Source organism: Laccaria bicolor, genomic scaffold (assembly GCF_000143565.1).
Source record: "Laccaria bicolor S238N-H82 LACBIscaffold_34 genomic scaffold, whole genome shotgun sequence".
Lineage (NCBI taxonomy): Eukaryota > Fungi > Basidiomycota > Agaricomycetes > Agaricales > Hydnangiaceae > Laccaria > Laccaria bicolor.
In genome coordinates this window covers 185,527-198,791 of record NW_001889905.1, presented here as the reverse complement: position 1 = coordinate 198,791, position 13,265 = coordinate 185,527, and the positions used below count along the sequence as shown (strand labels likewise).

General features: G+C 48.0%; 2 protein-coding genes across 2 annotated transcripts; one reads left to right on the top strand and one right to left on the bottom strand.

The window, feature by feature from the left end:
* Positions 1–328: 328 nt before the first annotated feature.
* Positions 329–2,412, top strand: LACBIDRAFT_191541 (glycoside hydrolase family 16 protein; the record flags this gene model as incomplete). Its single annotated transcript, XM_001885895.1, has 8 exons — positions 329–801; positions 857–890; positions 946–1,021; positions 1,075–1,173; positions 1,230–1,252; positions 1,304–1,933; positions 1,997–2,169; positions 2,226–2,412. The coding sequence occupies 8 exons, from the start codon at positions 329–331 to the stop codon at positions 2,314–2,316; spliced, it is 1,599 nt and encodes a 532-aa protein (XP_001885930.1). The 3' UTR covers positions 2,317–2,412.
* Positions 2,413–2,669: 257 nt separating this feature from the next.
* On the bottom strand, positions 2,670–8,681 carry LACBIDRAFT_174796 (uncharacterized protein). Its single transcript, XM_001885817.1, has 21 exons — positions 8,373–8,681; positions 8,256–8,320; positions 8,028–8,124; positions 7,395–7,516; positions 7,083–7,203; positions 6,517–6,646; positions 6,312–6,463; positions 6,003–6,257; positions 5,634–5,945; positions 5,545–5,580; positions 5,280–5,494; positions 4,955–5,218; positions 4,760–4,905; positions 4,317–4,702; positions 3,920–4,261; positions 3,787–3,865; positions 3,438–3,733; positions 3,272–3,386; positions 3,181–3,218; positions 3,110–3,125; positions 2,670–3,056 (listed from the first exon to the last, which is right to left on the bottom strand). Exons 1-21 carry the CDS (start codon positions 8,562–8,564, stop codon positions 2,938–2,940), a joined length of 3,498 nt encoding a protein of 1,165 aa, XP_001885852.1. The 5' UTR covers positions 8,565–8,681; the 3' UTR covers positions 2,670–2,937.
* Between the last annotated feature and the right edge of the window lie 4,584 nt (positions 8,682–13,265).

Genomic DNA, 13,265 nt, shown 5'->3' with positions numbered 1-13,265 from the left:
CTCATCAGATTATCTATGGAAGACCACCACCTCGGTCGCGTTCGAGGAGTAACAGCGGACCGCCGCCAACCAGGAGAACGTCGTTGATCCAAGGGAGACCAGCTACCACGAGAGCTGTTGCAACAGGCGCGGTTGGTTCTGCTTATGGGCCTTACTCGGTTCGTTTTGTGCAATGTGTTCATGAGTTGAACGAAACTTGATCCAATTTTTGAAGTACAATCCTAACGAAGGCAGAAACTTCATCTATCGCCCAGATTCAAGGCAGGGCACCTCCCGACAGCGGAGAAGGTCGGAAGACACTCACGCTAGCCATTCCGCCCCGATTACTATGGCCCCCGTGCAGCAGCCCATTCCGGTCGTCCCAACCACGACGACGGTTGCTCATCCTGCATGGGACAGCGATCAAGACCTAGAAGACGAGTTTCATAGATCAGAGCCATTTCCGGACGAAGGCTTTGACGTACTCTCATGTAGAGGCTGGATAAACAGCGTATCGATTCTTTTATTGATTACAGGGCTAATGACGCTTTTCGTTGGGTACCCTATACTGGACCATTTCCAGCACCTTCCGCCACCGATCCATGGCTACAACATTGGGGGCATCAATGGGACTGGTCAGATCCCTGTTCTTCCCGGCCTACCGAGGATGATAGATGCCGATACGCCCTCCTCGGCTTTGACGCGTACAGGATGGGACGGGAAAAAGTATGATCTTGTCTTCAGTGACGAGTTCAATGTGGATGGCCGAACGTTTTACCCTGGGGAGGACCCGTATTGGGAAGCTGTTGATCTCTATTATTGGTGCGTCCACCGATGCGACACAATTTTTGGCCATGCTTAGTTATAAATTCAATAGGCCCACAAATGACGTGGAGTGGTATGATCCCAGTGTAAATCTCATCTGTTACTTTGCGACTTCAAAATTCGCTCACTTGCACGAAACAGGCCATCACAACAAAGGGCGGAAAATTGGTGATTACGATGAAGGAAGTACAAAATCATAACCTGAACTTCATGAGCGGTAAGTGGGGTATTTACCTGATTTTATCGTCGACTGATGCAAATATTCTACAGGGATGCTAACATCGTGGAACAAGCTGTGTTTTACTACCGGCTACATAGAAGTTTCATTAAGTTTGCCTGGTAGTGTAACGGCTCCAGGTTTCTGGCCAGGTGCGTATTCTTGAATCCTGACTCACAAGCCGATTAACAAGATCTCGTAACATTAGCCGCTTGGACGATGGGGAACTTGGTTTGAACTTCATTCTACAATTATTCAATACCTCGCTCATCAATACAACAGGGCAGAGCAGCCTACGGCGCAACCACGGAGGGAACTTGGCCATATACGTACGATTCATGCGATTCCGGTACGTTCATCGGCCAAACTGGGAAAAACGGACAGCCCGCATCCTCTGCAACCGGCGGCGCAACCGGCGGACCAATAAGCGGCCTCCCAGGACAAAGATTATCTGCGTGCTCTTGTCCTGGGTCCGATCACCCAGGACCAAAGTACGACGTTGGCAGAGGGGTCCCAGAAGTCGATATCATTGAAGCCAGAATCGACACGAGCCGCGTCGTAGGCCAGGCGTCTCAGACTTTCCAGGTGGCCCCTTATAACTATCAACTCCAGTTTGTCGACACCTCGCCGGCGACGACCATATATAATCAAAGTATGACGCAGGTCAATAGTTTTAAAGGGAACTCACTTCAGCAATCGGTTTCTGCCCTGGCAGATATTGGATCGCAGTTCTATGGGGGCCAGGCTTATGCGCCGTACGGATATGAACTTTGGTCTGATCCAAACAATCGACAAGACGGGTATATAACTTGGTTCAGTAATGGTAAACCGACGTGGACTGTCACTTCTGCTTCCGTGGGGCCAGATCCGGTTTCCCAGGTTGGCCAAAGACTTATTTCGGAGGAACCCATGGTCAGTAAGCTCAAAATTCAATCATTTGACTCCTCATATAACTCTGACGACGTCGCATTGAAGTATGTCGTCCTGAATTTTGGTATGTCGCCAGATTTCCAACCCCAGGATTACAAGCACCTCGTATTTCCGAGTCAAATGTTTGTGGACTATGTCCGCATTTACCAACGCGAGGGAGTCAACAATGGAATGACTTGTGACCCTCCCAATCGCCCTACAGCGAACTACATCAATCAGTATGTGAACAGATTTTTTCGCAGTTCGCTTTTGAATCTGAAATTTTGTTTCAAAGACATTCCGTGCCATACAATAATCCGAACCTTACGACATGGGCGTCTGCGAATTTCTCATTTCCTCGAAACTCGCTTTACGATGGATGCTGATATGTAACCCAAGTCATGACGATCATGAGACAATTATGAAAATAGACGATCTTTGCCGTGTATCCAAACAGGCATAATATATGTAGCACTAACCAGGAGTAGCATTTTCGCACTTGTCAGGCAATAAGACGAACATTTTACAGTGCATATATGAATTGTTCCGCAAATACGCGGACTTTCTCCAATTTTTGTCGAGTGTTCCACTCACAAGTTGGAAACGTTCATCGCCCAAACCACGGAAGGTGAGTAGTGTTTCAGAGTAGTGTATCAAGTGAAAAGTTCGCAGTCAATAGTTGGTCAATAGTTGGTAACATCGATCGTTGTAGTACGAAAATGCTCATAATGACTTGTTTGACTTGTAACAGATTGCACTTGTATTTCATTTATTACATGGTTTGGTGTTGCAAATCGAACGAAAGGAGGGGATATCATGAAATCGAGGGGAATCTCGGGGGAAGATCGAGGATATCATGTGGTGAACCGTGATGGGTGGTGGTACAAAAATTATATAAAACAGGAGTAGGGGGCATCAAAACGGCGGTCGTAGCAATATCATCAAAATGCATTTAGTCCGGTAGAAGATGGGGTATCAAAGACTAGTCCAGGGTTTAGCTGACGCTTCTATGGGTACGCCTGTGCAATTGAGGCAGGCCAACGCAAGAGATGGTGGTGCTTCTGGGTTCCACGTTCGCCTGCAAGCTTGTTGATGGCGTTGAGAAGGTCTGCACGCCGTAAGGGTTCTAAAGTAAGCGAGGTCAACCAAGAGAATCAAATCAGAAAGAGAGTCACTTACTGGTGATATGGTCGTCCTGCAGTGCGTGACGTGTCAGCTCCGAGAAGGGTCAGAAGCGAAAGCATGCTTACCATCCCCGCTTGCAAACATCTTTCTCGATCACCGATCACTACAAAGGTTGTTGATGAAGAACTGCAAAGAATATGAAGGCGAGGGACTTACTGGCATGAGCCGTGAGGGCGATAATAGGCGTCGGTGCGAGGCCCTTGTGCATCTCATATGATCGTATCAGCTCCGTAGCCTCCATTCCGCCCATGAACGGCATAGACACATCCATCTAACAAGCCGCATGAGCGCTCCTCCGATATCAAAAAAACGAGATGCGTACCAGGATGATGTCGAACGGCTTGGCCTGGGCTACCCTCCCCTTGAAAGCATCAACCGCCAAACTGCCGTTTTCGGCAATCTCAACGGTATGGCCATACTTCTCAAGTATCTTGACGGCCAGCTTCTGATTGACCAAGTTGTCTTCAGCGAGCAGGATATCAAACGTGACGTCGTTGGGCGCCGAGACTGGGCTGACGGTGTTGGACTCCAGGGCGGATATGAGGGCAGAGCACAGATCCTGCGCGGTTACTGGAGTAGTGACTTGCGCGGTAATACTGTTGTCCAAGCACCATTTCACTGGAAAACATTTTGTATTTAAGCTATCGCCGCACAAAAGCTATGCTGCTTACGGTTGAGCCGGGGCATTGAGGGCGCTAAAAGAACAACTGGGATGTATCGCAGGTGTTCGTACTCGCGAATACATTCCGTCTATGATCCGGTTGGTCAGTTCAACCCTCCATGTTCAACGGAGCTACGACTTACAACAGCCAGAGAATCCACGACAATGGTATCAATATGAGGGCACCTGTCCTTATCTGCAACCTCCTTGACTTCGTGGACGACATGAGGCTTCAGGGCGAGCTCCTTGATGCGATCAACTACCCCAGTGGTGTCGTGAAGAGTGTCTGCAAACAGTATCGTCCTCTTCGCAAATGCCGCCATCTTGGAAAGGGTCACATCCATCGTAGAGTAACTGATTTGCGAGGTAATCGTGAAGAAGAACCTGCTTCCTTTCGAAACCTCACTCTCCACCCACATGTTACCCTGCATGAGGGAGACGAGACGTTTGGATATCGACAGCCCCAAACCAGTGCCACCATATTCCTACAAACGATGGTGGTCAGCTCCATACTCATCGTATAAGACAGCGGAAACGCACTCGGGTAGTGGACCCATCTGCCTGACAGAACGTATCGAAGATCAGGTTGAGCTTGTCTTTCGCGATACCGATGCCAGTATCAGTAACGCAGAACTCTAGAGTCACATTCTGTTCATCCAGTCCCAGAAGGCGACAGCTGAGAGCGACATGACCCTTGCGAGTAGCCTTGGATGGCGTGAACTTGATCGCGTTGCCGACCAAGTTGGTGATGACTTGTCGTAAGCGGAGGGAGTCGCCAATAAGCTGATCAGGGATATCCGGCTCCACATCGTAGGTGAGGTCAAGGTTGTTCTGCGATGCCCGCACCACCAAAGTCTTGAGGATACCGAAGACAGTTTGGCGTAAGGAGTAGGAAACGGCTTCCATTGTCATACGACCTGCTTCAACTAGAGGTGGCAAATTGTCAAAAAGGGTGATCAACGGTAGCTGAAGGAGCAACTTACTCTTCGAGATATCCAAGATGTCGTCGATGATCAACAGCAGAGATCTTGCCAAGCTGTGTACGAGGAGTAAACTCTCCCGCTGTGATCGATTCAAATCACTGTCCAGCGTAAGCTCCGTCATCCCAATGATACCATTCATCGGCGTTCTACACGCATCCGTCAGCTTGCAGCTCAACCAGCAACAAGAAGACCCACCTGATCTCATGTGACATGTTAGCCAAGAACTCGCTCTTACTCCTATTGGCCAGCTCAGCAGCCTCCCTAGCAGCCGTGTTCTTCTGAATGCTGTCACGCAAGTTGAAGACCATCTGGTTGATCTGGGTCTTCAACGAGTCCATCTCCCCACTTGCCTCGACGGTGATGAATCGGGTAAAGTCCCCGTCCATAGCAGCAGCCGAGATCTGCGCAAAGCCTCGTACTTGAGTCGTCAAGTTTCCAGCCATAGTGTTCACGGACAACCTGAGGGTAAGGGAATGAAGATATCAGAGAGGGGTGGAGAGCAAAGAGGAAGGAAACGCACGTAATCTCTTGCCAGATACCTTGGACGTTGCCAACCTCAGCTTGTACGCCCAGTTTGCCTTCTGTACCGACTTCACGAGCGACCTTTTTGACCTCGGCCGCAAAGATGGCCAATTGGTCAATCATGCTGTTTATGGTGTTGACCAGGTTCAACATCTCTCCGGAGACGGACACTCCTGTGATCTTCTGTGTCAAGTCCCCTTTAGCCACGGCCGTCTGCGATCAGGATGATGAGCATGACATCAGCTGAGTAGGATAGCACACACCGTAGCCACAGCGATCGTCCGCACTTGCAGCGTCAACTGAAGGAAAGGAATGTTCAGCAACAATCCAACAACATAAAACCGACACCCACATTATTAGCCATAACATTCACATTATCCGTCAAATCCTTCCACGTCCCGCCAACATTCGTCACCCTCGCCTGACCACCCAGCCGTCCCTCTGTACCCACTTCCCTCGCGACCCTCGTGACCTCATCCGCGAACAGACTCAAACTCTCCGTCATACCGTTAACGGTCTCCTTCAAATCCAAGATCTCACCACGCACGTCCACCTCAATCTTCTTCGTCAAATCTCCGCCAGCCACAGCTTTCGTCACCTCGGCTATCGAGCGCACTTGGTTCGTGAGATTCATAGCCATCAGGTTGACATTATCCGTCAGTACCTAATGATGGAGAACAATCAACTCGGGCAGCCATCTCAATCCTACTCAAAGACTTACCCTCCACATACCCTGAACGTCAGGAACGAACGCCTGTCCACCTAAAATGCCCTCCGTGCCGACATCCAGACTCACTCGTGTAACCTCGTTGGCCAGGGTGCTAAGTTGGGCCACCATGGAGTTGACGGTCATCTTCAAGTCCAACATCTCGCCTTGCACGTCTACGTTCACTAGCTTGCGCAGATCACCTAAGGCGACGGCTTTCGTCACCTCTGAGATGGATCGAACTTGATCTGTTAGATTGGACGCCATTTTCTGCAAAAGAGGTGTTAGACACGGTCAAGAGGAAAGCTGAGGAAAAGAAATTACATTGACATTTCTCGTCAAATCGGCCCACGTCCCTTGGACACCTTCAACCTTGGCTTGACCACCCAAAATGCCTTGAGTTCCGACTTCCAGCGCCACTCGGGTTACTTCTGACGCGAATGCTGATAACTGGTCTACCATAGAGTTGACGGTGCCTAGGGAGAGATGGCTTCAGTCTCAATGTTCGGACAAGTGAGGAAACGCCCACCTTTCAAAGTCGACATTTCACCCTCGACCGAAATCTCTATCTTCTGAGTTAGATCACCACGAGCCACAGCGGTGGTGACCTTGGCTATGGAGCGCACTTGATCTGTTAACGATGAGCACATTCTATTTACCTGTGAGACGGCGCAGTGGTCAGTACGTGTAGGAAGGTAAGAAAAGGACGGAGATGACCAGGAAAGGCGCGTAGAGAGAGAGGGCAAAGGTGGGTCAGGCCGACCTGATGAAGGAGGGGTGCAAGCGAAGGACCGTGCGTCATAGTAGGAAGGAGCAACAAGTCATGGGAACATAAACAAGGGGGAAAAAAAGGCGACGATGAAAGTAAGCTCAACAACGCCTCAACACGAAGCTCAACGCAAGAAAAGGAGAGAAGGAAAGCGAAGGACACTGGATCATAGTAGAAGAGAGCGACAACTGATGAGAACATACGAGGAAGAAAGTGGGGGGAAAGGGGCAAAGTCGTAGGAGGCATGAAACGACGATGAAGGCAAGCCCAACAACGCCTAAACACGAAGCCCGACACAGGAAAAGAAGAAAGAAAAGAAAACACACATTCCGAACTAACTCGAACCAAACTCCCTCAACATCCGGTACATGCGCCTGACCTCCCAATTTGCCTTGACTTCCGACTTCGAGGGTTACCCGTGTGACTTCTGCTGCCAGTGCCCGTAGTCTGATAGCCCGTTAGTGTTAGAGTTTGACGGTGAGCTCGAAGAATAAGAAAAGATTTGAGCATGAAGAAAGTGCAAAAGAAAAGGCTCAAACACCCTAGAAAAGAAAGGTGGTCGACCCATATAAGATCAAGAAGTAGCCTCATAACACATACCCCCTCTTTCCTTTGCCGCTGCAGCGAAAAAAGCTCACCTAACGACCATACCATTAACCGTATTCTTCAAATCCAAAATCTCACCCCTGGCATCAACCTCGATCTGCTTGGACAAATCGCCAAGTGCGACTGCTTTCGTTACTTTTGCGATTGATCGGACCTAGGAAAGAAAGGTTGGTTAGGATAAGTTCGGGTTTAAAAAGAGGAGGGGTATGAAGAGGAAAGATGGAGATGATAAGAGGGAGGGAGGGGGACATGGTCTATGAGATGAGGGAAAGGGAGAAGACAGGGGGGGAGCATGTGTCGGAAAGGGAGAAGGAGTGAATAAAACCGGAAGCAGTTAGAAAGAGGGGGGTGACCGGGAAAGTCGGGAGAGGGAATGGCAAAGCGAGGGGTTGCGTGATGTGAAGTGATGGAGTGAAATGTGAAGAGAGAAGAAGCGTGCAAGGTGCGGACGAAGTGGATGAAAGAAGTGTATCAAAACGTGCAAAAGAAGGAAGCAAAAAGAACAGAAGAAGAAAGCAAAACGTGCAAGGAAGAAAGTAGAACGTGCAGAAGATGATAAGAGATGCACGAACACCGTGCACGGAAAAGACGAGAATGCCGCCCCAAAAAAAAACCGTATCCAAAAAGATGGAGCAAGAAAAATGAAATGGAAAACAAAAACACACCTGAGAAGTTAAATTTGCCGCCAACTTGTTCACGACACCCGTCAATTCGCGCCATGTGCCTTCGACGTCTAGAACGAGCGCTTGACCGCCTAGTTTACTGTGGAAGGCTAAGGTTAGCTGTTTATCATCGGAGCAGGAGATGGACGTAATGGGACGTAAACGGAAGCATGGAAAGTGGCTCGAAGCAACGAAACGGGCAACGAAGAAACATAACAGAAAGGAACATACCCCTCCGTCCCAACCTCCTGCGAAACACGGGTAACCTCTTTAGCAAACTGTCCCAATTTATCAACCTATCCTCCATCAGCCTCCACCACATCAAAAAAAAGAGAGAACCACACATACCATAGTATTAATAACATCCTTCAACTGGACCATAACAACCCCCTGCACAGGAACCGTAATCTTCTGACTCAGATCCCCTCTCGCAACAGCATTACAAACCCTCGCTACATCCTGCACCTGGGCCTTCAAGAGCTTCAGCTCCTCAACGGCGCTCATCCCACTCTCAAACGCCGCAGCTGCCAATGGGCCCATTGGTATAACCAGCGGACTAGATCCAAGAGGCACGTCAGGAGATGAGGCGGAGGAGGAGGAGAAGGGGGAAAAGGGGATGATGAGCGGGTCAGAGACGGTTTTGCCGCATGTTGGGCAGTGGGCGTGGGCTGTTGGTGGTGCTGAGGATGAGTTGGGGGGGTGGGAGGCGAAGGAAGCGGCTTTCATTGAGCCGTAGGCACGAGAAAAGGCCTTTGAGGGGTCGATGGAGGAGGGAATGCCCTCGAGTGAGATGGTCATTCCATTTGCCCTTGCAGCTGTAGATAAGTTCTGCGATTCCGCGAGCGGGGTGCGGTCTGCTGAGTGGTCGTGGTGGGTAGCTGTAGAATCACCATTGGCCGTCGTAATCGTCTCATCTTCCTTCTCTTCCCCCTGCTTATTCTACTCAAAATCATCATCAGCTTTTTCCTTTGGTTATCACAAAAAGCAAACTGAATACCGTCTTCCACTGATCGCCATCTCCATCCCCATCTCCCTCCAACTTTGCAACCTTACTGAGACCACCGATCGATACAACAGCAGCCTCAGCATCCCACATCCTCTTCGCAACCACAACCAAACTCTTCAAGATCATCTCCGTCTGCCAGTCTGCGGGCCCATCGTATCGCGGGATTGGCGCCCCTGGGAAAGGACCGAGTTCATAGATGGAGAGGAGGGCGACGAGGTGCGATCGGAAGGGGTCCGTCGTCGCCATGGACGATGTTCACTGAGATGGTGGTGGTGGGAGCAGAAGTGGAGTATTACTATTAGGGCGGCTGTAACTAGGCGCGTGACACCATTCGATCGAATTTGATGAGATTGAGTACCCCATTTCAGCTAACTGCATAATCGTAGACCACATCTGAAATTTCACTTTGCGCCTTTGGTTGTGCATAAACATCCGTTTTAGGCAAGTTTTAGGCCGTGGCTATGTAAACCATGATGCCCATATGCACGCGGGCTGCCTATTGCTCCACGTTCTAGCACCGTTTCGGTAGTTGCTCCAAACGCTCCAATCCCGCCCCACACGTCATAAGGGTGGAGCGGTTGGAACTTGCCAACTTGGAAGTTGGAAGGGCGTTCTACCTAATATGGTTGTTTGTACAAATAAAGGCGCACAAAGTAAAATTTAGATATGGTCTACGATTATGCAGTTAGCTGTTATATAGCGCCAAAATTTGACTGTACTTGTAGATACAGACGCGCAAATTGGTAAAAGAAATTCACCTTTTGCACAGACTAACCATTTCTACTCAAGTATATCACCCAACGTGCAACTAAAATCAATGATAATTTGTCGGATCATGCTCCCCGTCGAAGCTCTTCTACCCTCACTCCACGCACGATTCAAATTCCATTGTGATCCTAAAGATATCTGATTTGCACGATACTTTTATCGGATGATCATCCATAAACTCGGACACTGAGGCCGCGGAGGATATGAGCTTCTACCAAGCTTCTCCAAATTCTGGGGTCGGGAGTACTTAAGATGGGTCAGACTTCCGGGAATTGGAAGTCGTTGCCCGCTGAGAGGGATATGATAAGAATGACATGGTCAGATACAGTTCCGGCACCCGAACAACAATCGATCGACGATCATCGAATTCGGAAAGACATGGACGCGGGCAGGTAACCTATATATACCAGAGGGAAAAAAAATTCAATGAATGTGTACAAGGTCTCCAACTCCGAAGCAGAAACTCACAGCAGCGAGACGAATGCACTTCAAACCTTGTAGCTGAACTTGAAGTGTTGCCTACAGCAGCGGGCAAAACTGCATTGCTGAACGGTGCCAAAAGAGTGCGCTTCAACACTACAACCAAAACATAATTTCAAACCAAAGCTAGCTAGATACCGCGCCAGAGCAGCCCGTAGTACGCACCAGCTCAGCTACCGCGTTTTGGAAATTTCGGTTAAAAGGCTATCAATTAGACAGGGACAGGGAGGACAGGGAGGATCGCTGAGCCTCTAAGAAGGCGAATCGATGCGTATGTGCTTGAGGGGGGATGAGCCTATGCATGTCCCAATACGCGACAAGAGGGTTCGTTGCAAGGATCATACTTTTACTCCCACTTGCGAAAGTTGACGCCGGGAGACAAGCGAACATTTCACGTCCCAACTCTGTGTCATATGGAGCGACTTGATTTCTAGCAAAATCATGCTTGATCTTCTCAAGAAAAGCCCACATCCGGAAGAGAAGACAGGAACGAGCAAGTAAGCCTTTACATCCCGCGCTGCGGTACGAGTTTTTAGAGGCGAAAATTTAGAGGCGAAAAAAGCGGCCGGCTTGCTTTCTTGGGAGCGCTGCGTCACAAGAGATCGCGCAGACGACTTGATTGGGAGTACTTAGATCCGGGACTGCCAGTGAAGCTTGAAGACTTGGTTTGTGTGTGTCGACAGTACGCGAAACCAACCGTAGGCGCGTAGAAAACTATCGATCCGCAGCCACATCGCCAAGTGGTCTAAGAGGCGCTGGTGCGACTAAATGAGCAAGGAACGTTCAGGAGAGGACGGGGATAAGAGGAACTTGAATTCCCACCAAACAAAACAACACACAGATCGAGGTGTTTGCCGAGTGCTGTGCTCAACACGTGGCAGGATTGGGGGTCTCCTGGCATCTGTCACCCGTCTCTTTCCGGCTCTGGTGCCATGTCTGGGACACCTTATGTCCATATATAGACATAATTTATGTCTATATTGAGACATGTCCAAAAAAAGACATAAGGTCGTCCCAAAACAGACATAAGCCATCAATCTCACACCCATGCCCAAAAAGGCAGCTGCTCAAGCATTTGACCTCCTACCGGCTTTTCTCCCTGTGCTATGCGCCGCAGGCCAGAAAAATATTTGAATAGCTCACTTACCTTGTGGGAATTATAGGATACATGAATATGAACCCAGAATGCATTTTTAAAACATTGAAAAGAGAATTTGTGCTGTTCTGAGCATAAAGTCAGTTCCACTTAATCCAATTGCTCATCAAAGTATGTGTCCATGCTAGTGGAATATCTCAGAGTATGTGGAAGCACTTTACATGCACTTTTTCCTCTTAATGGCAGGTTGCTGCACTAAAGGCAACAAAAAGACAGAATCAATGGATAAAAAAAAATGTTGTACTGCTTTAAAAATGCTGATACAGGAGTGCTGGTATGTTGTTAATATTTCCTCACATAGTCTTGACATTCATATAAAAAGAATTTGTAACAATATCAAGATCTGGACTGTGTTACAATAAATCTATCTAAAGTTGAGAATAAATCTGTCATAATTGAACAACCCTTGCTGTTGATCTATAATTCTACATATATAATCAGTGTAAAGTACCCTGCTTCTTACGTGCACATTTTTGAAAAGAATTGAAACACTCTCAGCTATTCCAGACATGACACTAGAACCATCATTATTCCTGTCCATTGTAATTTTCAGTACTCTATCCTTGTTAGCTCAACATGAGGAACTTGAACATAAATCTGCTTTGCATTTAATCTGAGCTCTTGGCCTAATCTCCTGTCTTGTGGTTTCATGTGTAAAAATGCATGCTGATGGGAAGAGTTACTCATGATATCTAACCTGTTTCCTCATAGTTGTGGCCTCCAATGGGTGCCTGCCCCATTTTTAAATGGTAGATAGGGAGAGGATATATTTCACAAAATTTCATAGCAATCTGTCAAGTTTCTAACAAGATACATATTTGTGATTCAATTATCTCTGTGAAAAAAAAAAGATGTCAATCACTGGAATTGAACTTAGGTTGGCCATAAAAAGAGACCAAAAAAGCGCAATAATCCACTACACTATATAGCCCTATATAATCCTTACATGTAGTTACCATATATGTAATTTTTGAAAAACGGTGTCCTTGTCCCAGACATGACACCAGAGCCCTCTTTCCTTCGCCCTCCAGATTCCCTCCATCTTCTAGTATTGTCTACTTCAATTCACTATGAGCGAAATGAATATTTTGCCGGGCGCTCATGACTTTCTCGTGAGCGGCACAATCAACGCAGCCAGAATTGTGCGTAAATCAGTCAGGTCCTCATCGAGCGAGCTGATGGCATACATTTCATGCAGATTAACATCAATAACAACTTTGGCGACAGAGCGACATCCGATGTGGTCATTCCCCTTGTGCCAAACCCAAGCACTCGCTTCACAGGCCGGACAGAGATCATTGCAAAACTCACGGAACATTTTTCTGTTAATCCCACTGATACGTCTCAGAAGAGAAAGTACTTTTTATTGCATGGAATGGGGGGTATTGGAAAGACTCAGATTTGCTTGAAGTTTATTGAGGAGATGTCTGACCAGTGAGCACATTATAATATATGCCTGACTATTTTTGTTGAAAGCCTACTTTTCCCAGTTTTTCTATTGTTTTCTGGATTGATGCTTCCTCTGCTGGCACCATTTTACAGGGGCTTAAGGGTCTTTGTTTGCTTCCTGAAGCTAAGTCTTACATGTTGGATGGCTCACCTGAGTCTGCTCTGCACTGGGTTGGCTCTTTGAAAGAGAACTTTGCAATGGTCTTTGATAATGCTGATGTTCTGTCCCCTGCTGAGCTTGAGGCATATTTTCCACCTGGCCAGAGGGGAAACATTCTGATTACTAGTCGCAACTCTACCATGCAGTGCCTGATTTTACCTGAGAATTCTCTTGAGGTGACAGAGATGGAAGAAAGTGAAGCTGTTTTGTTACTTCTGAGAG

What these genes read in the sequence shown, in the direction of transcription:
- LACBIDRAFT_174796 (XM_001885817.1), bottom strand. Translation starts at nt 8,564, where the DNA reads ATGGGCCCATTGGCAGCTGCGGCGTTTGAGAGTGGGATGAGCGCCGTT. An exon ending in AGGATGTTATTAATACTATG is followed by an intron (nt 8,321 to 8,372) that starts GTATGTGTGGTT and finishes GATGGAGGATAG; the next exon opens with GTTGATAAATTGGGACAGTT. An exon ending in CAGGAGGTTGGGACGGAGGG is followed by an intron (nt 8,125 to 8,255) that starts GTATGTTCCTTT and finishes AGCCTTCCACAG; the next exon opens with TAAACTAGGCGGTCAAGCGC.